At 35.3% G+C, this 22,870-nt stretch overlaps 1 protein-coding gene across 21 annotated transcripts in view; it reads right to left on the bottom strand.

Annotated features, from left to right (window-relative positions):
- The window catches only part of PPFIA2 (PTPRF interacting protein alpha 2), a 477,637-nt gene that overhangs the window by 59,637 nt on the left and 395,130 nt on the right, over positions 1-22,870 (bottom strand). For all 21 annotated transcript variants that reach the window (XM_045464340.1, XM_045464362.1, XM_045464361.1 and 18 more), the window contains 5 exons: positions 21,490-21,727; positions 18,188-18,217; positions 14,205-14,335; positions 10,941-11,095; positions 1,722-1,815 (listed from right to left, as the gene is read on the bottom strand). In XM_045464340.1, coding sequence (XP_045320296.1) covers positions 1,722-1,815; positions 10,941-11,095; positions 14,205-14,335; positions 18,188-18,217; positions 21,490-21,727 — 648 coding nt within the window. The remainder of the gene's footprint in view (positions 1-1,721; positions 1,816-10,940; positions 11,096-14,204; positions 14,336-18,187; positions 18,218-21,489; positions 21,728-22,870) is intronic.

The raw sequence follows: 22,870 nt of genomic DNA on the forward strand, positions 1-22,870 counted from the left end.
TAAAACTGGTTTCTGACTATGAGGGTAGTCAGGATTTGGGAAATAATTCCATAAAGTTAACATTAAGTCAATCCAACAGAAAGAGATAAAATGTAAATATATTATTGTTTAAATCCTGCATAATTGGAATGTTTAATTTTAGTGGCTGTTGAAAAGGACATTTAATTTGGTTCCATAAACAACCAATGAACTATGTTGTTTGCCTCAATATCATCCTTGCATGCAATGTGAAAACAGGCCAAATTGCCATTATATGTAAGTATTTCATTATAGGAGAAATGAAAATTAACCTTTAAGTGAAATAAAACAAGTTCATTAGCCAGGCTGGGCTTTAATCACTCTTATTCCTTTAGACTTAAAGTAATTTTGAATAAATAAAATTGAAAGTTCTTTACACTTGAAATAAATTGTAAAGACTTTATCAAAAGAAGATTTTTTAGAAGAATGGTTTCTCAATAAAGAGGCAAAAAATTGAATAAAAAAATCCTTGATAGTAATTAATAAAGGTAAGACATTTCAAACAGATTGTGATAATATTTAATTATACATTTAGTGATCACTAATGAAAAAAGAAATATCTACTAGTATTGAATAACACCGAGCAGTTGGCTATATTCAAGAAATAATCTTCTCAAGGTAATTTTTTTCTGCACAGTATTTCTATTAAATTTGGATATATATGTGTATATAAATATAATATATATATTGGATATATTTATACATTGGATATGTATTATGGACTATGTAGAACATTAGTGAAATAATTAGGCTAGTGAGCTTTTCTACAACTTGCAAGTCTGTATTTCCTCATTATTAGTAAACATCTGTAAAGCAAATGAGAAGGCAAAATATGAAGTCAGTTGATTACACTGAATACTATAACCCCATGAGCACATCTGCTACAATAATGATGACTAGAGCAATGAATATTATTTCATAGGAAAGAAAGTAAACATAAAAACTACAAACACAATGTAATAAAATATATGAGAAGGAGGAGAGGAAAAGAAGTAACCCACCAATAGATTCCAGAAGAGAGAAATACTTTGGCTTTTAAAGAACATGTTCTATAGGTACTAGTTCATCACTGAAAAATGTTACTTTGTATTTTAAAAATATGTTACTTATGGACCCCACTAGCTTTCTAACAGCTGCTGCGACTCAACATTTGCCAATTTTGTAAATCATTTAAATGTTCCATATTATATATATGAATGAAAAGATACACTATAATTTCCTGCCAGATGCAAAACAATCTGCTCTGGGTCTAAAATAAATTTATGTTCAATCAGTCAGGGAAATATTCTTTTAAATACTCCTGTATAAGAGGAGATACTTTAATTGTCAGAGGAAACACGAAGTTGAATAGTATACATTCCCTTTTTATCATACCAATTCAGCCCTGAATTTCATATCAAATAGATTATCACATTACTTACAAGGCTACATTTAAATATTTTAAATATATATGAGTTTTGCAATCAATGCATTGGTCTCTTAGAAGAAACTGTTGATTTCTACTACAGATCAGAGATGTGTACATCTATTTCAAACCGTAGCTCAGCAGAACCAGAAAACTCCAGAATTGAATAGTTTTAGGGAATACTAGAACAACAATGGCCTTAGTCTATTGTTTCCAATGACTGTCTTTTTAACTCCCCCACAAATGATAAAGAGTAAGTGCAAGTTAGAAAATAGAGGAAGAAAATCTCCAAACCTACTTTTTCTTCAGTCTTCTATCCTTCTCAGCTTGAGTTCCAAGTTTGCCTAACCCCAGGGACTCCTGAGCAGCAGCTTCAGTCTCCATAAAGCCTCCTGTGGAAAAGTAACTATTCATGTTAGGTTGGATACATTGGGTCAATTTTGAAAATAAATTTTTAAAAGTTATTTGTTCAACTGCTCAGTATCACGAATTCTTTTTCTTTTTTAGATTGTCCTTATACTGCCAAACCAACATGCATAAAATGGCATGGGTACATAAATGAACGTACACTGAGAGAATGAAAAGAAAAGGTAACGACTGACCTACTATTCATACCACCCTCGACATAATACATAATCTATGGAATATACACTCCATGGAATATACAAGCTTCAAGGTCTCTTTTTCTTCTTATGAAAAAGAAGAGCACATATCTGTGTAGTGAATGAAATTTGTTTTCAATATTTGAAATTTGACATATTTGATGTAAAATGGGATAAATGATAGCCCAATGAACACAATCAGGTGTATGTCTTCAATTCTAAGTCAAGAGACTATAGAAGTATTTGCTGACGTCTAAAGAGTTTGCATATCCTCCTTCTGGCACCCTCTTTTCCTCACCTGGCTGACTCCTTTATCCTTCAGTATATGCCTTACTTCCAGAACTTCATATGTTCTGGCAAGTTAGTTTTGTTTTGTAAATTTCATAATTATATCTGAAAAAAAAAAACCTATATCTTCAAAAAATCTTGGTAAGAATGGTTCTTATCCCAGCAAGCCACTAATTATTTGGTGTAGCGTCATTTTTATTGCTGCTGAAAAATACGTAATATACATAACCTTGAAAGGAAAGGAAGAGGAAAGAAAAGTATGTTGGGCATCAAATAGAATTACATATTTCACAATGCAATTATTTAATCCAGGATCCATAAACATATAGTTAATTCATAAATTCTTTGTTACATTTGAAAAATGAGAACTTAATCCTGGACTCTGTTTTCTTTTTGGTATTTACTATATGCAAAAAACATGAAGTCAAGGTAAGTGAAAAAATGTTCACTATTTTTAAGTGGGTTAAAGTACACATATTTTTAATTTTTTTTTATGTTTACTTATTTTTGAGACAGAGAGAGACAGAGCATGAATGGGGGAGGGTCAGAGAGAGGGAGACACAGAATCTGAAGCAGGCTCCAGCCTCCGAGCTGTCAGCACAGAGCCCGACACGGGGCTCAAACTCACGGGCTGTGAGATCATGACCTGAGCCAAAGTCGGACGCTTAACCGACTGAGCCACCCAGGCGCCCCAAAGTACACATATTTTTTAAATGGAAGGGATTTCAATTCCAGTTAAGCTCAAGATTAGGTAGAAAGAATTAGGCTAATACCAACTCTTACAAAGACAACTGCTACTACCCACACAAATGTCACCAATATGTCAATAAATAAAATTATTAAAGATAATTTTACTATTCTGCCACTGTAATTTCCTGACTTCACATTTGCAGGGCTTGACCAAGTTATGGTTTCTCTAGTGAAAAGTAATATCTTATTAAAGTGTCAGTGAAAAATTTTATTATTACTGTTTTTCATAATTTATTTTAGCAAACAATTTATAATACTCAATGCTATTAATTCTGGAGCATTGGTATAAATGTTAATCTCATAGCCTAGTAACTCTGTTACTGAACTATATCATTGTAACACAATCCTCTTTAATTGAAAACACACTGACTGCTGTCTAGATCTAATCAATACTTTTGAGTTCAGGGACAAACATTTACTTTATTCAATTATGCACATGTGCAATTAATACTTAACATTTTTTTTATTATGAAAGAATTTCATTGGTGGTACCATTAGGAAAGTCATCCACTAGCTGACTGAAGGACTCTTGGGGTTCATTTTTAAATGTGGGATTTTCCATTTATTCACGGCATGTGAATATTTTATTTCTCTCATCAGTGTACTTGCCTTATTGTATATCTAGAAATTATTATTCACAGTCTGCAAGTAACAATAGAATTGTTTTCTTGAAGTGAAAACTAAAATGAATGATTCACATAAAAGTTACGAAATTCTTGACCAGATGGGGACATAGAGATTGATGAAGTAGACCCATTAAGTAAACAATGATACACTTCATCCACCAAGTGGTTATATGAATCAGCCTTTTTATATTTTTCTGAGCAAAGAAGAACATATAAATTATCATTTAAATGTTTTTAAGAACCCAACATTTTAATTAGCAAAAATAACATAAAAAAAATTAAAAGCTCTGGGAGAGAAACAAAGAAAGTTCTAGAAGAATATTGTGAGTCAAAGCTAGACCCAGGAAAATAGATATTAGAATTGTTTCCCATAAATAAAACCATAAAAATAAAAAGCATGAGGAGCTTGGAAATACTCTGAATACTTCAAAATCTAATATCCTTTGAATAGAGCACTTTAATAGAGAATTATGGCTATACCCTACTTCAAAATGCCAATAGAAAATGAAACTTATTGCCATAGTAGGTACAATTATTTTTAAGCATCGCATGTAGGACAGTACCCTTAAGCAGGAGCAAAATTCTAGTCATGTGCATTTGTTTTAGCCCAGCTAAAACATTTCTGGGTGAGAACCTTCTTTCATAGAAGAATTTTCAGGTTCTGGTAAGGATGATGTCAGCCAAACCAGCTTATGAACTCTTACTTTATGAATGATCATCCCAATCTGGAGAGAGTCTGCCGCATTTTTGCCCAGCTGGTAGTGGGTTCATATGGCTGTGTGGGTTTTAAGAATGTCTACCTATTCATCTTTACCAATATTTTATTTACTAGTCACACAGGGCTATGAAACACTTGAAATGTGGCTAGTCCAAATTAAGTGTTGCAAGTATGAAATACACATATGATTTTGAAAATGTAGTGTTAAAAGAAAGAATATAAGATATCTAATCAATAACTTTATATTGATTACATGTTGAAATACTTCTGATATATAGACAAATAATTATTGAAATTTATCTCACCGGTCTCCTTTTACTTTTCATAGTGTTATATATGGGATTCACATTTGTGGCTTGAGTTACATTTTTGTTGCACAGCTCTATATATCTCGGTGGTTGTAAACTGGAGACTGTACCAATCTCCATAAGAAATATGAGTATTTGTGTATGTTGGTTGGAGGAGAGAGGCGCATATTCAGATGTCACAGTGACTGCAAAGGGCTACTGATATACAGCGGGCAGGGAACAAGGATTCTAAGCATTCTTCAATGAGAAGAAAATCCTCTAATGTGTCCTTAAAATGGCAGGAGAGCCCCTGATATGAAACATTAGCCTGTGGGAATCTGGGGGGTTGCTCACTCTCCAGGAGGTCTTTTAAGAATATGAAGAGAATATCATCAGCTCCACCCTCTCATGGCATGAGGTATTCAGGAATACAAGGCTTGAGTTTCATGATTCAGAGGATTACTCAGATAATAAACTGCTTATCACTTTTCAATGGCCACCTTGTAGTTGTGCATGCAAACACCAAGCCCAAATCCTCATCTTCAATGAAGTTCTCTGGGCCATCACTATCACTCTTACTTTGGCAAGGTCTTTGAGGAGTTGGAATTGTTGGACACAGGACCACCAGTGGGATGTGAGTGTTCCACTAAAGTATTTTTTTTCTAGCTCCCTTTCTACATAAACATCTTGAGTAACCCCAAATCAGCATGACAAGGATCTGGTGGTCCAATGTCATACAATATCATTCTAGAGAGCAGGAGTGAGTGGTTCACTTGTCAGATCACCTTCTTGGAAACAGAGTTAGGCCAGTGGCCCAGAACAACCTCATGGCTCTAAGTCTCTGGGCTCCCTGGGATATCTGGTTGACCCCAAGCATGAGATAGAGAGCATACACTCTGAAGGGAAGCAACAGAGACTCAAATCCACATGGTTTGGTTGGATCAGACACCATGCCTGGATGGCACTGCCTCCCTGTTTTGTCCTGGGGTCTGAAAGATTAAAACAAAAACAAAAACAGAAAAACAGTGCCTTCAGTGATTGGACCCACACAGGTACGAATCTTGGCTAAGAGTCCTGCCCAGATAGCACTGCCAGCCCTAGTCTCTCCCAGGCAACAGAGAGGGATGATAGAAAATTCCAAGGAAAGTACTGCAAAGTATGAGGCTTCCTAAGACCCAGGTCAAGGAATTCAGTAAAGGGCTCTCATATACCTGGATCTATGAATGGTACTGGTTGAAGCCTTCTGTTCATCCAGACTGTGAGGGCAAATATCTCTATGTTGCTTGGTCCTTTGATTCCACTCAAAATAATTTATTTCGTGTTGGCCCTTGAGGTACAAGTCTGTAGGAATTTCTAGCCAAAACCCACATTGCAAAGTCTGTGCCTCTCCATTTGTCCAATAGACAAATGGACTTAAAAAGGGACTTCTCACTCCAGAGAGATTAGGACTGCAATCTGTTGCCCATTGGTGATTTCATCTTTTTTCATCTGATCTCTTTTCAGTATTAAAGCCATAGAATTCAGTTGGATTTAAACACACTTTGAGTTTATAAATGGTTACTTCATTGCTCTATATCTATTAGTCCATTAGCTCTCTAAAAAATGCACCTAGACACAGGGGCTGGCTCAAAAAGGGTATGTGATAAACGCTCTCATAATTGAAGCTAAATAGTGTTTTCTTCACAAAAGGCCCTTTCACCATGCAGAGTATGGGTCATCTTTAATAGATACTTTGTGGAATTTACATTGTATCTGTTGGCTCCATAGCATCTAGGAACAATCTAAATTTGGGAGTAAAGGCCAGCACAAGTCACGCAAATTTTATGTGTAGAAATATGCTTGCCAAATAATCCTGGTGCAATGTTGATGCTGTTTTTGTCATTATGAAGTTATTTTCTTTATTATGTTGATTATTGTCAAGGAGTTCAGGCAACTGTAATACAATCTGTCAGATGACCATAAAGGAAACAGAATTACAATGTAGTAGGCAAAAAAAAATCTCTTGGAGATGTATAGCCTCTCATATTAATTTAAAGGAAATTCACAAGAGTAACTTTTATTTATTTATGTATTTAATTATGTATTTGTGTATTTTTACTTAGTGATACATGTATTTTTACAGCAATAACTGAGGACATTGCCTGTTCAAATTTAATCTATTTTTTTCTTTTTTACTGTTTTGTTTTTCATAGATTTGTCTCATTTGGTTCTATTCGATCAAGTCTCCATTCTTGAAAATCTCTTTGTCTTTGATTTGTGTTGCCCTCTCTTACAATGCCTGTCAATGGCTTCTTTCCCTAATTTTTTTTAATGTTTATTTTATTTTTGAGAGGGAGGGACAGGCAGAGAGTGACGGAGACACAGAATCCGAAGCAGTCTCCAGGCTCTGAGCACAGAGCCTGACGTGGGGCTTGAACTAACAAACTGTGAGATCATGACCAGAGCCGAAGTCAGACACTTAACCGACTGAGCCACCCAGGCGCCCCAATGGCCTCTTTTCTTTATACTTAACATTAATTGTTAACATCAGCTAGGATGATCATGTGCATTCTGTTCTTTTTTTCTTTATAGTCATTATAATTGGAGTTCTCTGATGACCTGGGAAAGCTGGTGCTTCCCCAGGTAGTAAGTCAAAGAATGTGGTAAGATCACAGGGAGAGAGATTTTGGACCCTCCATAACTCAGTTTTTGAGACAGTCTTTAGAAATAACACCTTTTTTTTTTCCATTTGTGTTTCCTATCCATATCAATAATCCAAAAATCAGATACCTGTGCTATTGAAATATTCACATACAGTGACTAGGGATGTATTTACCGAGGACAGAGTGAGTCCTAATTAGGCCATCAAGAAACCCTTGATCCAAGGTGTCATCATTCTACTTATTAGCACCGTAACAGGAGGACTATTCAACCAGTTACAAACCTCACTGCATTTTTCCATCACCTAGGCCTCATTCTGACATCTTGTCCACAGGGATGCCATGAGTCACAGCTCACCCACTGCCCTTCCTATTCTCTTCCGGAGTAACTTTGTCAAAGAAAAAAAAAATGAGTGTCATCTGACATAGTTATTTTTAACACAGTTTAATTTGTTTTGCTTCAAAATATGTTAATGCCTTCAGATAAAATTAAAAGGCAAGCCCGTCAGGATTCCAATAACTGATGTATAATCATAGATTGTGGGGTTCAAACCCCTTTTCCCTAGCTATGCTGGTAGGATAGACAATGTAGCAGGTAAATTTTTTCTGGGTCAGAAATACGTTGAAGTTTTGTTTTGTTTTAAATAAAAGGTTCTATATGCTTATGTACTCTATCCTACTAATTTGAAAGCTCCTTGATGCCAACAGTTATGCTGTAGCCATTTTACTAAGGCTCATGGTTGGTACTCTAAACTTAAGTGTTTCAATATATTCTTATTCACTCAAAGTAGGAAGACGTAAATGATTTGGGATTATCTGTGTGTTCTTTTTCTTCCCTCAAATTCTCAAGCCTGTTGGGTTTCGCCAGGAGCTTTGATTCACCTTCAATATAGCTTCTACGTAGCTCCAGAGGAGTAGATATTTGTAACTGTCTTCCTCATCAGTATTGCAGTCCTTAGCGTGATTTTGACTCTGGTTTTGTTTATGTGGTAACTTTTTTGTTCTTCAGGGTAAAACAAAATTGCTCAGAGCTCAGAAATCTTCCCAGGGTGATGGTATGATCATGAATAACTATTGCTAGTTTCTGATTTGGATGGAGTTGATCACTGATTCACTTGATAACTGGTATGACATAGAGACAAAAAGTTACTAAAAATGGGTAAGAAAGGCTAGGTTTCAAGAAGAATGTATATTTTTCTAGACTTTAAATTATATTTTGGATACCTTGATTTTGACAGAATATTGTTGGCAAAATTTCTAATGATTCAGTAACTCTTCATCAAAATTAAATTTAAAATAAAATAGAAAAAATCCAAAAGAGAAAGGCAATTGAATATATTTTAAAAGGGAAAAGTAAATTATAGATCCCAAAATGAATATATATGTTTAAATAGGAGTAAATAAAATGATTACTATGTTAGCAAAATAGTTTAAAATAACTACCTACACTATTGTTAATTACACTGTAATATATTGGAAATGACAAATAATTAGGTAAGAATATAAATAGTTATCAAACAAGAAATTGAAACAATGCCTTGACACGCACATTTTATATCCAAAAAATAATCATCTTCTATCTTCTTTCTTTATGCAATAATTTTTTTATAGCCTTAGGAGTTCCTTTCCTGAGAAACAGAAGTCCAAAGAGGATTTAATTCATCTGTTGAGTAACATTTAATCACACAGCTGTCTGGACATTAGTTTTTCATGGCTTCTGATACTTTGTGTGGATTTTACAAAGGCACTTTTGAATATACTACATTTGTACCTCTGCAAACATAAATATTGCTCTCAGAAATTCTTTCGGTGCCAGGACAGGAAAGTTAGCCAGGAAGTTGGAGCATTACTTGTAAGTAATCATCCCTTTATTTGGGAAACTAAAGAAAGTGCTAAGAGATTTGTATCATTCTGTTCAGCATTCACCATTGGAGGAAGGAGCTAAATATTTTTTCAATAGATTATATTTCTACGTTAAATAAGAAAAGACAGAAAAAAGAAAATGCAATCACAATAACCAATGTGATGAAAAGAGATTTCAGAAGAAAAAATATAGGAAGACACACACACACACACACACACACACACACACACAAGCCAAGTGTATATTTACCTAGGGTCATTTCAAATGTACTGATGTATGTATGTACCTATCTCTTTTAAAGTTTATTTATTTATTTTGATAGAGAGAGAGAGAGCACACAAGTAGGGGAAGGGCCAAGAGAGGAAAAGAGAGAGAATCTGAAACAGGCTCTGCACTGTTAGTGCAGCCCCTGATGTGGGTCTTGAACCTATGAACCATGAGATCATGAACTGAGCCAAAATCAAGAGTTGGACACTTAATGAATTGAGCTACCCAGGCTCATACACGTATATATATGTACATATGTACATATATACACACACACACATATATACACACGTATGTATACACATGTGTGTATACATATATACATATGTGTGTATATACACATATATATAAAGTTTACTTATGTATTTTATATATAAAGTTTATTTATGTATTTTGAGAGAGAGAGAAAGCGTGAGCTATGGAGGGGCAGAGAGAGACAGGGAGAGAGAGAATCCCAAGTGCTGAGAGCACAGAGCCAGACACGGCCTCACTCTCACAAATCAAACTGTGAGATTCTGACCTGAGCAGAAATCAAGAGTCAGATGCTGAACCGACTGAGCCACCCAGGAACCCCTGTACTGATCTATATTTTTATTCCATTAGTGTCCAACAATAACTAATACAATCCCTATTGCCCTATTCCTTCCTCTGTCCTCCCACTTACATACTGTAGAGTTTATTCTGTGGAAAGCTGTGATAGCTTTAAATAAAGAAACCTGTACTTTTTTGGCCTGAATATCACAATTCTTTATTTTGGTTAAAAAGTCATTATGGATTTTTTGTAGGCATCTCAATTTTTTCAACAGAAAAGCATTTATATACATCTGTGTTTTAAGCAGAAGTATACTCAGTGGTTTTAAACATTGACACTAAGATGAATATTTCAGTTCTGTAAATTACTAAGACATTGTTTACTCATCGACAAATAAGAACAACAGTAATAACACTTGTCTCGTAGGGACCTTGTGTCTATCAGAGTCAGTCCTAAACAATGTCTAGCTATTGTTATTCACAGAGGAATCAAAAGGATTGGATGTTTTTTTTTTTTTTTTAATTTTTTTTTTCAACGTTTATTTATTTTTGGGACAGAGAGAGACAGAGCATGAACGGGGGAGGGGCAGAGAGAGAGGGAGACACAGAACCGGAAACAGGCTCCAGGCTCTGAGCCATCAGCCCAGAGCCTGACGCGGGGCTCGAACTCATGGACCGCGAGATCGTGACCTGGCTGAAGTCGGACGCTTAACCGACTGCGCCACCCAGGCGCCCCAGGATTGGATGTTTTATAATATTCTTCCCTTGTAAGTTTTGTCAAACATTATTCATCTAAATTGAATTTACAGAGCTGACTGAAAAAGGAAGTGTGTCAGGTAGGCAAAAGAAAAATGCAGAGACGAGAAATGAAATGAAAACTAGACAGACCCTCACAAGTGACCAAAATGAGTCGCAGTGGAAGTTGTCAAATTCATGCACACTTACGGAGCTGCCCGAGTCGGGCTTTTTCCTTTTTACCAAACAGACGTCCTATTGAAGACTTGATTCCTTTCTTCTTGGGGGCTTTGTGAAGAGAGTCTTGGCTGCTATTGGAACTGCCAAGCCCAAGGCTTTCTGGCTCAAGGGAGGCAGATAAACTACTGCAAAACACAAAAGAGGGCATACTGCTCATCCACAAGGTACACAGACTTGTTCCTTCATAAAGGGACAAACGAAAGAACACTTACTCTCTTCCTTTCCTCCCACATTTGCTCTTAAGCATATTGAAATTTGTTGTTGTTGTTTTTTTTCCTCAGCCTCAGGGCTCTGAGCCTCCAAATTTTGTCTAAGGAAAATGATTTTTGTTCTAAATGATTTTCCCCCTTATTTAATACAACCAATGAACATAGGCTGGCTTATTAATTGCATGTTAAATGACCTTCCATTATTTAGCAAGTGACCCTTTACCTATTTCCACCTCAGAGTATGATTTTTTTAGTCTTAAACATAATGACCTATGATAAGACATTTACATTTAACTAACAGTGAAGTTTAAGCTGCTATTCCAGGTCACAGCTTTACCTGATTTTCTTCTAGCCATCTTTCTCTCTCTCAGTTTTGGAACCCAATTCATTTATTTTTTTAATTTAAAAATGTTTATTTATTTAATTTATTTTTTTTAAAGTTTACTTATTTTGGGAGAGTGAGAGAGAGAGAAAACGTGAGCAGGGGAGGGGCAGGAGAGAGGGAGAGAGAGAATCCCAAGAGGGCTCCACACTCAGCTTGGAGCCTGACAGCAGGGCCCAATCCCATGAGATCACAGCCTGAGCCAGTATCAAGAGTCAAATGCTTAACCACCTGAGCCACCCAGGCACTCAGTAGCTAACTATAGATGCACAGATTAACAAACAGGGCACTGGCAAATGAAGTACCTTGATCTCTTCCTTTAAGAGAGATTGGTGAACAGTCAGGAAACCAGAAAAGAGGCATTTTTAATGGTTAAATTAGTTTGAGAAAGAAGAAAAATCTTAACCAGAAATAACTTCTAGTTGGTATTAGCAGATCATCACTGTTTTTATGAGATGACTATTTCTCTTTTGGATATTAAGTTTTCAATTTTAATTCTAACATAGTTAACATGCAGTGTCATATTAGTTTCAGGTGTACAATACAGTGATTCAACAACTCTATGCATTACTCAGTGCACCCTAAGTGTATTCTTCAATCCTTATCACCTATTTCACCCATCCTCCTACCCCTCCACTCTGGTAACCATCAGTTTGTTCTCTACAATTAAGAGTCTGTTTCTTGATTTGTGTCTCTCTTTTTTTCCTTTGGTCATTTCAATGTGTGTACCACTTGTTCTTTTTTTAAAATTAAAAAAAAAAAACTTTTAAAATGTATTTATCTATTTTGAGAGAGAGAGGGAGAGAGTGAGTAGGGGAGGGGCAGAGAGAGAGGGAGAGAGAGAATCTTAAGAAGGCTCCACACTCACTGCAGAGCCCAATGGGGGCTTGATCCCACAACCCTGAGATCATGACCTGAGCCAAAATCAAGAGCCAACTGCTTAACTGACTGAGCCACCCAGGTGCCCGTTATTTATTTTAGAAAGAGAGAGAGAAAGAGAGAGCGCTCGCATGCAAGTGGGTCAGGACAGAGAGAGAGGGGGACCAAGTATCCTAAGTGGGATATGCACTGACAGCAGAGAGCCCGATTCAGGGCTCATACTCATGAACCCTGAGATCATGACGTGAGCCGAAGTCAGACTCTTAACTGACTGAACCACCCAGGCACCTCTGGTGTCTCATTCATTTAATTTTAAATCATCTTGGTGGGATTTAAAAGCAAATACTCATATGCTCTAGTGATCATTTTGTTTTTTCTTACAGTTCTCAGGTATTCTTTCAGGTACGTGATAAACTGAAATGATTTCCAAGAAGTTGCTCTAGACTCCATTCCTGGTCAATGTAACTGACATAGTATTAATAGGAGAGGTACAATAGATACATTGCTATCTATTCTACAGCTGTCCATTTGACAACACCATGATGAATTACTTAACTTTACTTATTCATCCTCTTCAATGAGTTGACATTCTCTAAACTCCAAACCAATAGCTTTTCACATGTTAAAACAGGAGTGATTCTTTTCTTGGAGGATGAAAGCAGATAGTTTGAAGCTGGAGTAACTGGGGTTTTATACTCACATTAGAAATTAAACATAAACAAAACAGAAAGGAGCAAATGTCTGCCAGCACAGAACCTCTGTTTTAAAGCATATTTGTTGTAAAACTCATACTATTTAGAAGATAAATTCTTACTTAAAGTGTTAATACTAAGCCATTATGCACAGCCATATCAATGATGTGTCTTGAGATGCTGCAATTGATAAGACTGTAAAAGCATATATATTTAAGATGTGAATTGCACGCTTAGATTTGTTTATGCTACTTATTATAGCGATCTGCCTGCAATTTTGTAGGCAGATGGAAAGCACCACAGGATGAGTTGCTACAACAAATAGGGTATTTCCCCTTACCTCTTCTTTTAACATTTTGGCAGATATGCTTTTTCCCCCTCTAAGAACTTTCTGCTTATTAGCTGTTATAGCTGTCAGCACCAGACCCCGGGGGGTAGTGTACATACCTGTTTGCTAAAAATAAATGAATTGCCATTATGGACTTTTCAGAACTCAATTACTTTTTTAAAAAATGTTTTAGTTATTGGTGAGCGGGGGGTAGCAGAGAGAAAGGGAGAGAGAGAATCCCAAGCAGGCTCCATGCTCAGTGCCGAGCCCTGTCTCACCACCGTGAGATCATGACCTGAGCTGAAATCAAGAGTCAGATGCTCAACCAACTGAACACCCAGGCATCCGCAGACCTTACTTTTACACCTAAGCCTAAGCCACATTTATAGTTTTGTCCTAGAGTCTGTTAAGTTTTTTGCTATTCTTCCTAGTGAGTCTTTCCATTAGCCTGACTTCATTTTAATACTAAATATCCACTAAATATAGAAGAGATAATCTCATCAATATTGGCTAGTAATAAGACCACAAATACATAGTTAATTTTAAAACTAAAAATATGATCTCAAAATGCATTTTTTTTTCACAAGAGGGGAGGGGAGAGGGAGGAGGGCAATACTCTAATGGAGAGTTATAGCTCAAACCAAATTTCTCATATAAATTTTTAAGCAGTCTATTTGACAGCACTTAAAGAATATTTTCAGAAGGAGAGCATGCAAACCGTGAAGTGAGCTGAGACAATCATACCTTCGGGCATCATTGTGGTAGGAGGAGGGAAGGGTGTGAGTCATCCTGATGGCTCTAGGGGTAGGGGGAGGAGAAGTTTCACATTTTATAGTTGCTTTATCCTCCCGACCATCTTCTTCCACCACTGCAATCTAGAAATGAAAACAATTCATTCAGATGAATTCTTTCTAGATTTCAAATGAAATTGACAGAAATGGAGAGTCATTAGCAAAACTATTTGAGTAATTCTAATACAAACACAAAACAAAAAACTTGGGGCATATAGATCTTAGACATATAAATTCTTATTACTGAAGCATGTGAGTTTAATAACTGTTTTAAAAGTGAAGGTATTCCAGTTTAATATATAACCTGGACACATTTCATAAAAAAACATTATTTAAGAGTGAATAAGCACCATAGATCAATATCCAGGAACTATGAAAAAGCTATCACGGACTCCGTTTCAACGTATCAGAATGTAAAGGCTTACAAAAAAGTTACTGGGTACATATTTGAGTTAATTCATTAAGAAGGTATGCATAGTCAGGTTATCATAACATGGAAATCTTTTAAGTAGGAGATTTTTTTAATATTTATTTTTGAGACACAGAGCACAAGTGGGAGAGGGGCAGAGAGACAAGGAGACACAAAATCCAAAGCAGACTCCAGGCTCTGAGCTGTCAGCACAGAGCCCGAAATGAGGATCAAACTCATAAAGCATGAGATCATGACCTAAGCCAAAGTTGGATGCTTAACCGACTGACCACCCAGGCCCCCTTTAAATAGGAGATTTTTGAAATGAGAAGAGAAGATGGCAAAACTACAACTTTATCAGATAAAGTGTATTATTAACACAGGCAAATGAAATGTGGTCCAGATGTTTAAAAAATGAGTTGTAGCTTATTAGAAAAAACATTCTTTTTAAAGTAAAGATTATAAAAGGTAAGAACATAAGTCTTGCAAACAGTTTCATTTCACTATCTCCCATGGGAACACAGACAAAGGCATACAGAAACCAGAAGATGGATGGAAGGGCTTTCCTTAAAGAATTTAGTTCAGGAGCACCTGAGTGGCTGAAGCATCCAACTTCGGCTCAGTCAATTGGTTAAGCATCCGACTTCAGCTCAGCTCATTATCTCGTGGTTTGTGAGTTTGAGCCCCGTGTTGGGCTCTAAGCTGAGAGCTCAGAGCCTGAAGCCTGCTTCAGATTGTGTCCCCTTCTGTCTTTGCCCCCCACCCCCACCCCTCGTACTCTGCCTCTCTCTCTCTCTCTCTCTCTCTCTCTCTCAGAAAAAAATAAACATTAAGAAAAAGAAAGAATTTAGCTCAGAGTCCAGAACAATTCAAGATACCATAAATTTTGTCAGAGATAGACATATAAAACTGCATTACAGTAAAGACTACTCAACGGTAAAGTTGACTGTGAAGAGATATTTTTTACAACAATCTTGCATTTCTTTTCATGGCATCACTGCGTTAAAATACCTATACATAGAAAGATTGTGGAAAGCATAGCTAACAGATATGGCTCTGGAAGTTCTAATGACAAAGAGCAATATGGCTATAGCAAAAAATTTAAAGCTGTGTTCTCATCTTATGTCTACATAATGTCTTGCTTTGTTTCTATGTTAGGCTATTATGCATAAATGTGTTTCTATATGATACATGATAAAGACTTCATGCATTGAAGAAACTGAATGAAGTTGTTTGTCTGGGCTCTTGTCATCCAAGCCTTGATTCCTTTTAACGATTTAAGTAGGCATCTATATAGGATTTCCTCTCTCCATTTCAACTAGCAAAGGGCCACCAGAAGAATCTTTTTCAAGAACTACTTTCAGCATGATGTTAATCCTACAGAAAACTCTTTCTAAACTCACATCTCATCTCAATTCATAAAGTGTGTTTCTAAACTCTTCCTGATATGTATTTATGTCTTCACAGTTCCATGATCTAGCCATAATTGTTTTCTGTGATTATTTCTGCCAAGCCTGACCTTTCTGCTTCCATTACTTTTTTTTCCTGAAACACCTCCTAAAATGCCTTCCTCTTTCTATTCTGCCAGTCAAACTATGCAAACTTTCCAAATATCAGCTCTTAAAAACATCATAGACACTCTTCCTCTGAATAATGCTTAGAGTTAACACTATATAAATAAAATAGAGGAGAAAGGATTTGGAATCAGAGATGGATTTGAATTCTGGTTTCTCTTATTTGTTGAATGACATATGCTTATTATTTACCTGCTCTAAGATTCAATTTCCTCATCAATAAAATGGAAACTAATAATACTTACCTTAATGTGTTTGTTTCAAGGATAAATGGAATCACACTTGTAACTCCTTAACCTGATAAACAACAATTTTTAGTTTGTGGCCTTCTTTCCATGACCTACCTTTCTTATCAACTATTTCTTCATCCTATGAATTCCCTGAGCCTGCATTTCTGTATGGAAACTTCCTTTGTGACTTTTTTTCTTATATCCACTAAACTTCTTTTATATCCATCATCTACTCAGATATCTTTCTATATTCCCAGTATAATTCTTTTCAGTGGCAGAGAAAGTCAAAGACAAATAGTAAGAACATTATGATGGTAAATTTGATAGCTGAGAACCAAGTGTTAGTATCAAGGAGAAGACGCTATAGGAAGATAGATGATAACTCCAGAAAAGAAATTCCATCAATCTATGCCACACAAGTTAATATAGATTCCCTTAATTTAAAAAAGAAACAAAGAAAAAAATACTTTTATAGTTTTAGAAGTGGGCATAATCTGACTACCACATCTTTTTTTGTTTTTAAGTTTATTCATTTTTGAGAGGGAGAGACAGAGCATGAACAGGGGAGGGGCAGAGAGAGGAGACACAGAATCCTAAGCAGGCTCCAGGCTCTGGGCTGTCAGCACAGAGCCTGATGTGGGGCTCAAACTCATAGACAGCGAGATCATGACCTGAGTGGAAGTTGGACGCTTAACCAACTGAGCCACCCAGGTGCCCCCTACCACATCTTGATGATGCTGAAAAATAGATTTACGCTCTGGAGAGTAGGTTCAACCTTTGAAATCTTTCCCATCTGATATCCCATGAGTCTGAATTCTGCTGTTATCAATTATCTAAGAAGATGTCATTTTGTGAATCAGGACTGGAGTCAATTTTGTTTCTCATTTCCAATATGTATTCTTTTGATGTCACGTTAAACAAGAAAGGAGCAGATTAATTATATTTTTGTAATTTCTATATTCTTGATGCTCTGGCATCTGGCACCATGCTGACCCAGGACAGAATGCGCCTCCCAGGACTAGCTAATTCCTAGAGATTGCAAACTACTTCCGTGGAGTATGACTTCCATATGTACATCAATCTATCTAGACCAGTATCCCAAATCATATTCTTGATCTGGCTCTTGTAATACTCCAGGAAGCAATATTCCTCTGCCTTAATCATGCCAGGCCAGGAATCAGACAACTAGAGATAGCCCCTATACCAAGAGCCCACAGAAATGATTAAAACAGGCCAATCTTAAGCCTGCTCACCCTGCCTTGCCTTTCCAACAGAAACTACAATAAAACTCCTACTCATCCTTTCTCCTAGTTCTTTTTGCCTCATGACCTACTCAGGTGCTTTTGCCTTCGCAAAGGGAAGGGTGAGTAACAAGGTATCTTTTCATTGGCAGTAGTCTCCTGATCTGTTGGTCTCACATCCATGAATAACAGTAAAACTACATTTAAAAGTAAGCAGCATTCTACTAGCATTGACAATAAATAATCTAATTCTAGGATATGTAGGCCTCATAATCTAATCATTACTCTAGAAAGCATATACAATTTTATTTTGAGGCATTTGCTCTTATAATCATATTTAAACAATTTGATAATGCTTAAATACTTTTAATATTTCTGTTTATGTTAATAAAATGCTTCAAATAAAGGGAATGCAATTTTAAAATTTTCACAGAAAAAAAACAATATTCAACTAGTAATCACACAAAAGATATTTACATTACCTTTCTCCGATGTTTCCTTAGATCACTTGGCTGTGATTGGCAGCAATAAAAGCAACATAAAACAGAACTAATTAATGAGTATCATTTGACCATGTTACAAGTTTCAACAGTATTCTATAACTTGACTGTCTTGTTTTTTCATTCCATTGTTTTCTAAATAAATGTCTTTACCCATTATAAGAGGACTCCTCCTGAAAGTGACTTCAGAGAGGGAACTTCTTAGATGGAATGGTGGGGTTTGCGGGGGGACAGGTCTACATGATGGGGCAAGCATACATGCATGGGATCTGAGACACGGAACCCTAGGGAATATGAAGCACATGTAGTGAGCTAGTGAGAAATAAATATGGGACTTATCTTCTCCCCAAAATATAAATGGGAATGAAAGAGATTATCCATAAACAAAGATCCAATGCACATGTATGGAGTTTGTAAGCATTCCCTCTTGCCTTATCTATGCAGAGCCTTGGTCCACCCTTGGACAGGCATACTGCTCCTGAGCTATCTCAAACTTCCTGGCTTCCTAACTAGTCTCCCATTCCCAAATGCTAAGAGCTCTGGCCTCAATAAAATATGTTTTTAGGGCTGCTGTTTTCTTGTCAACGTTACAATGTTACAATATTATAGAATTTTTAAAAAAATTAATTCTTTATGATTTAAGATAAATCTTGCTCACCTAATATCTTTGTTAATTTTTCTTATGTAAGTAAAACAATTTTATTCCATTATAGTTATATTTACATTTATATATTTTTGTTCCTGGAAAATGGGTTGATTTACTCCACACAATATTCTTACTAAATATTGGCAGGATGTTTCTTATGCTTATGGATTTGTGGTGAGGTAAAAGTAAATAAAAGTACATTTTATAATCAGGAAAAATAACAATCTTTGTAAAACATATACACACATACGATACAAATGAAAACAATGTCTTTTCAATCTCTGCTTTTCTGTCTCCCAAATTTTTCATTTTCCTCTGAATATTCAAACATGGATTATATTCCCCTAAATTATGCCCTCCCTCATATTTTCTACAGGTAAAAGAAAATCTACCTGCCTTTCACTATAACAGTGATGAATTTAATGACAAAGTTTTATTAGGTGATAAAGACTCCCTGAATTTCATTTATTGTTTTTCTGAGTCAGATATGGGACATTTTAAGTACTTTTTTACCCCCAAGAAATGCTTTAAATATTTTTTAAGTACTGTAATTATAGTATAATAATGTTCATTTACTATTGATTTATTTATGACTAACTGCTAAAGAAAATGCATGAAAGCAGTGGCATGTTTTTCATATATATATATATATATATATATATATATATATATATATATAAATCATGTCTAAATGATTATAAATATGTTATTTTGCTATTATAAAAATATTAACACTATCAAGGATTAGGATACTAATGTTTAGGAACATACTTAAAAAGCTAAATATATGTAGCAAATATAAACAGAAACTAACCCAAAGATAGTATCGTGTCTAGTTAATAAAAGTCAAATTGATGGTTCCTAGATTTCTAAAATCACCACATCACAATGTAGCTCAGTATATTGGGTTATTATATCTTAGTACATTGACTAAAAAGTTTGTGCTGTGTCTAGGTGGGGTCAGTTCTGATTACCGTCCTTTGTTCTGAACGGGCATTGTCTATGAGTCTATTTTAAGAATATTTTTAATACCAAGTCTGGAAATGAGCGCAGAATAGAGGACTCAATGGCTTAAGAAGGTAAATGTTTCCTTTTTTAAAAATATTGCCATTTCTCTTTTATGTTGACTTTATTGCATTGAAGTCCATAATTGCAAAGAGTCTGAATATGAAAAATGCTGCCACACCATAGTTTTGTTTCAATTCACAATTGTAAAATTAAAGAAAAAAGATATTTATACATAATAAATTTTATAAAAATAAAAATTAAAAAAATATGTGTTACTTTTCCCTAGACGTGAGAGCATGAAATATACATATATATGTATATGTGTATTATATATATACACATATATATATATTAGGTACAGTACACATTTTTGCAACATATTTATTTAAAGGTGCTATTTAGAAAATTAATTAAAATTTTTTGTTCAGATACTTTACACACATACATACACAGATACAGATATTGTGACACTTTTTACAGTAGCTTCACAGCTTTCTGAACATATGCAGAAACACTATATACATTTCATGTTCTTCTGTGGTAACATTAACTTACTCTCCATTTGTTATATTTGTGCTAGTTTTACTAGTCTCTAAGCTATTATTTTATCTATTTATTTTTAATTAATTTCTACCCCCAAATTTGTTTAATTGTAATTTTGTTTTAATAGTATAGTTTTAATATTCATTACAAAACCAGAATTTTACCTCCATAAATAGTTTAGAATGTTTAAATCTTCATTATTGTCATTTAAACACAGTTCTAGGTAATCACAGAAAAAAATAAACGGGCAGAATAGTATATGCTTTTGCGTCAGCAAATTTGAAAGACATACAGCTCCATTTACTGTGTTAAACGTGGGCAATTTACTCATGCTCTCGAACGCCCGTTACTTCTGCTTTCTATTAAAATGGTGTCCTCTGACGTGCAGATGTTATGATGGGAAGTAAAACATCACAGCATTCAGTAGTCATTCCTATCATTTTTTTTTTCCAGAGGTTTTTCTACCTTATTTTTAGCGAAGGGCACTTTGATTTTCTCTGTTATGTTCAGAGCACCTCCTAATAATTTAGGTTTGCGACTTTTAATTCTAAACACAAAAATAAATGAAACAAAGGATTAAAGAATAAAGAAGTGTAAAAATGTTGACATGAAATTCTAAAACAAAATTGGGAAATTGTTGCTATTGGTTTTGGTGGTTCTTCTTATTAAGGTTATATTATTTATATTATAAAAATTTAACATTTTACGTTCTTATATTGGAGCAATTAGAACCAGTATTTTCTGTTATTTACTGTGTTAAAAGTAAAATACTCACTCCCAACTATTTCACCAAGATATCATAAGGAAAAATTTACTTAATGGTTTCCGTCACTCAGATTTCTGATGTGACATTTAGATCGCTGCTCTTCTATTTCCTTATTATGTGACTTGAAAAATTACATCTTTGTAGGCTACATTTCCTCCACTCATAATGGGATTAGTAGTTGCACCTACCACATATGGCTGTTGCGAAAAAAAGAAAAACAATAAAACACACAGAAAATCCTTAGAACAAACACCCAATATGAATCAGCTAATGCACATGAGTCTTAATGGGGTCAAATGTTCTCTGTGCACATCATCATACCAGTGTCATGACTCCCATCCGATCCATTTCCCTGGCAGGGCTTCGCGGGGTGAGCTTTGGCGTTGAGTGTCCACTGGGGGGAGATGAACTGGCCAGCGAAGAAGCTGTAACCGAGGCAGTGATAGAGGTACCTGGGTGGACCCTTGCTAAATTCAGGCCTTCCAGGCTCACACTAGCCACCCTATTCTCAATTTCTTCAGCACGTAACTCTGTAGATTCTTTTTCTTCCTGAATTAGCCTAAAAGACACAGTTGAATTTGGATCCATTATATGCTGCTATAGTGGTAATGAGAATTCACATAACAAAAAGCAAATAAATACATAAATAAATAAATAACTCTGTGAGCATTTTATATCAAATCTAATGTTTTCTTTACTCAAAGGCAATAAAACTTTCAATAAATTTCAGACACTTTCTGGCTGAAATTTAGAACATCTTTCTTTTCAAATGATATACAGCTTCTCCCCACTTTGACCCTCTATCTATACTATCACCTGCTAAAACCTTTAAATCCTTGCCTGCCTAGATAATTTTGCCACTAATCCTAATCTTATTTTTGTTTTTTTTTTTTCCTAATCTTATTTTTGAACCGAGGTGCCAATAAATGAGACTTTTAGAAACTCAGGTCCTAACAAAGATGTTGAATCTTACCTCCCAACTGATTAAAAAGTATACTTGATAGAATCTTCAATAAATGGTCATTCATAATTATCATTTGGTCAAATAAAACCCTTACACTTTTTTTTAAACCAATACCTACTCAGCCGCCCCACATCCGTGCTCCACATCAGGCTCGCTGCTGTCAGCCCAAAGCCCACTTTGCATCCTCTCTCTCCCTCTCTATCTGCCCCTTCCCCCACCTCTCAAAAATAAATAAACATTAAAAAAAATAAGCACCAGGCAATTTAATAATGTGGAGATGATCTATCTCTAGATAGATACATACATCATACTTACATACATAGTGAAAAAATGTTTTAACTGTTGATATAAATGCTTTTCAGAAGACAAAGCACTAATACTCCTTTTTTTTAAATAAAGAGAAACTTCAAGAATATGTATAAATGAACTATTACAGAGATGCAAAGAACAAAGAATTTTAGCGGGGTTGCATAAATACCCTATTTAAGCTGTATCTATTTGTTATAATGAAACTGTACCAGTAGGTAATTTAAAAAATGGGGTTTAGAACTTCTCCTGAGACATTTTCCTCTTAACTATAAATGGCTTATTGTGATCTCCTATGATATATAATCCTTAACTGTAAGGTTATAATCACCGTAAAGTTTTATTTTTATATATTTATTTTGGAAAACTGTTTGGTGGTTTCTTATAGAACTAAACATACTCTTACCATATTATCCAGTAATTGTGTTCTTT

Source organism: Leopardus geoffroyi, chromosome B4, assembly GCF_018350155.1.
Source record: "Leopardus geoffroyi isolate Oge1 chromosome B4, O.geoffroyi_Oge1_pat1.0, whole genome shotgun sequence".
Lineage (NCBI taxonomy): Eukaryota > Metazoa > Chordata > Mammalia > Carnivora > Felidae > Leopardus > Leopardus geoffroyi.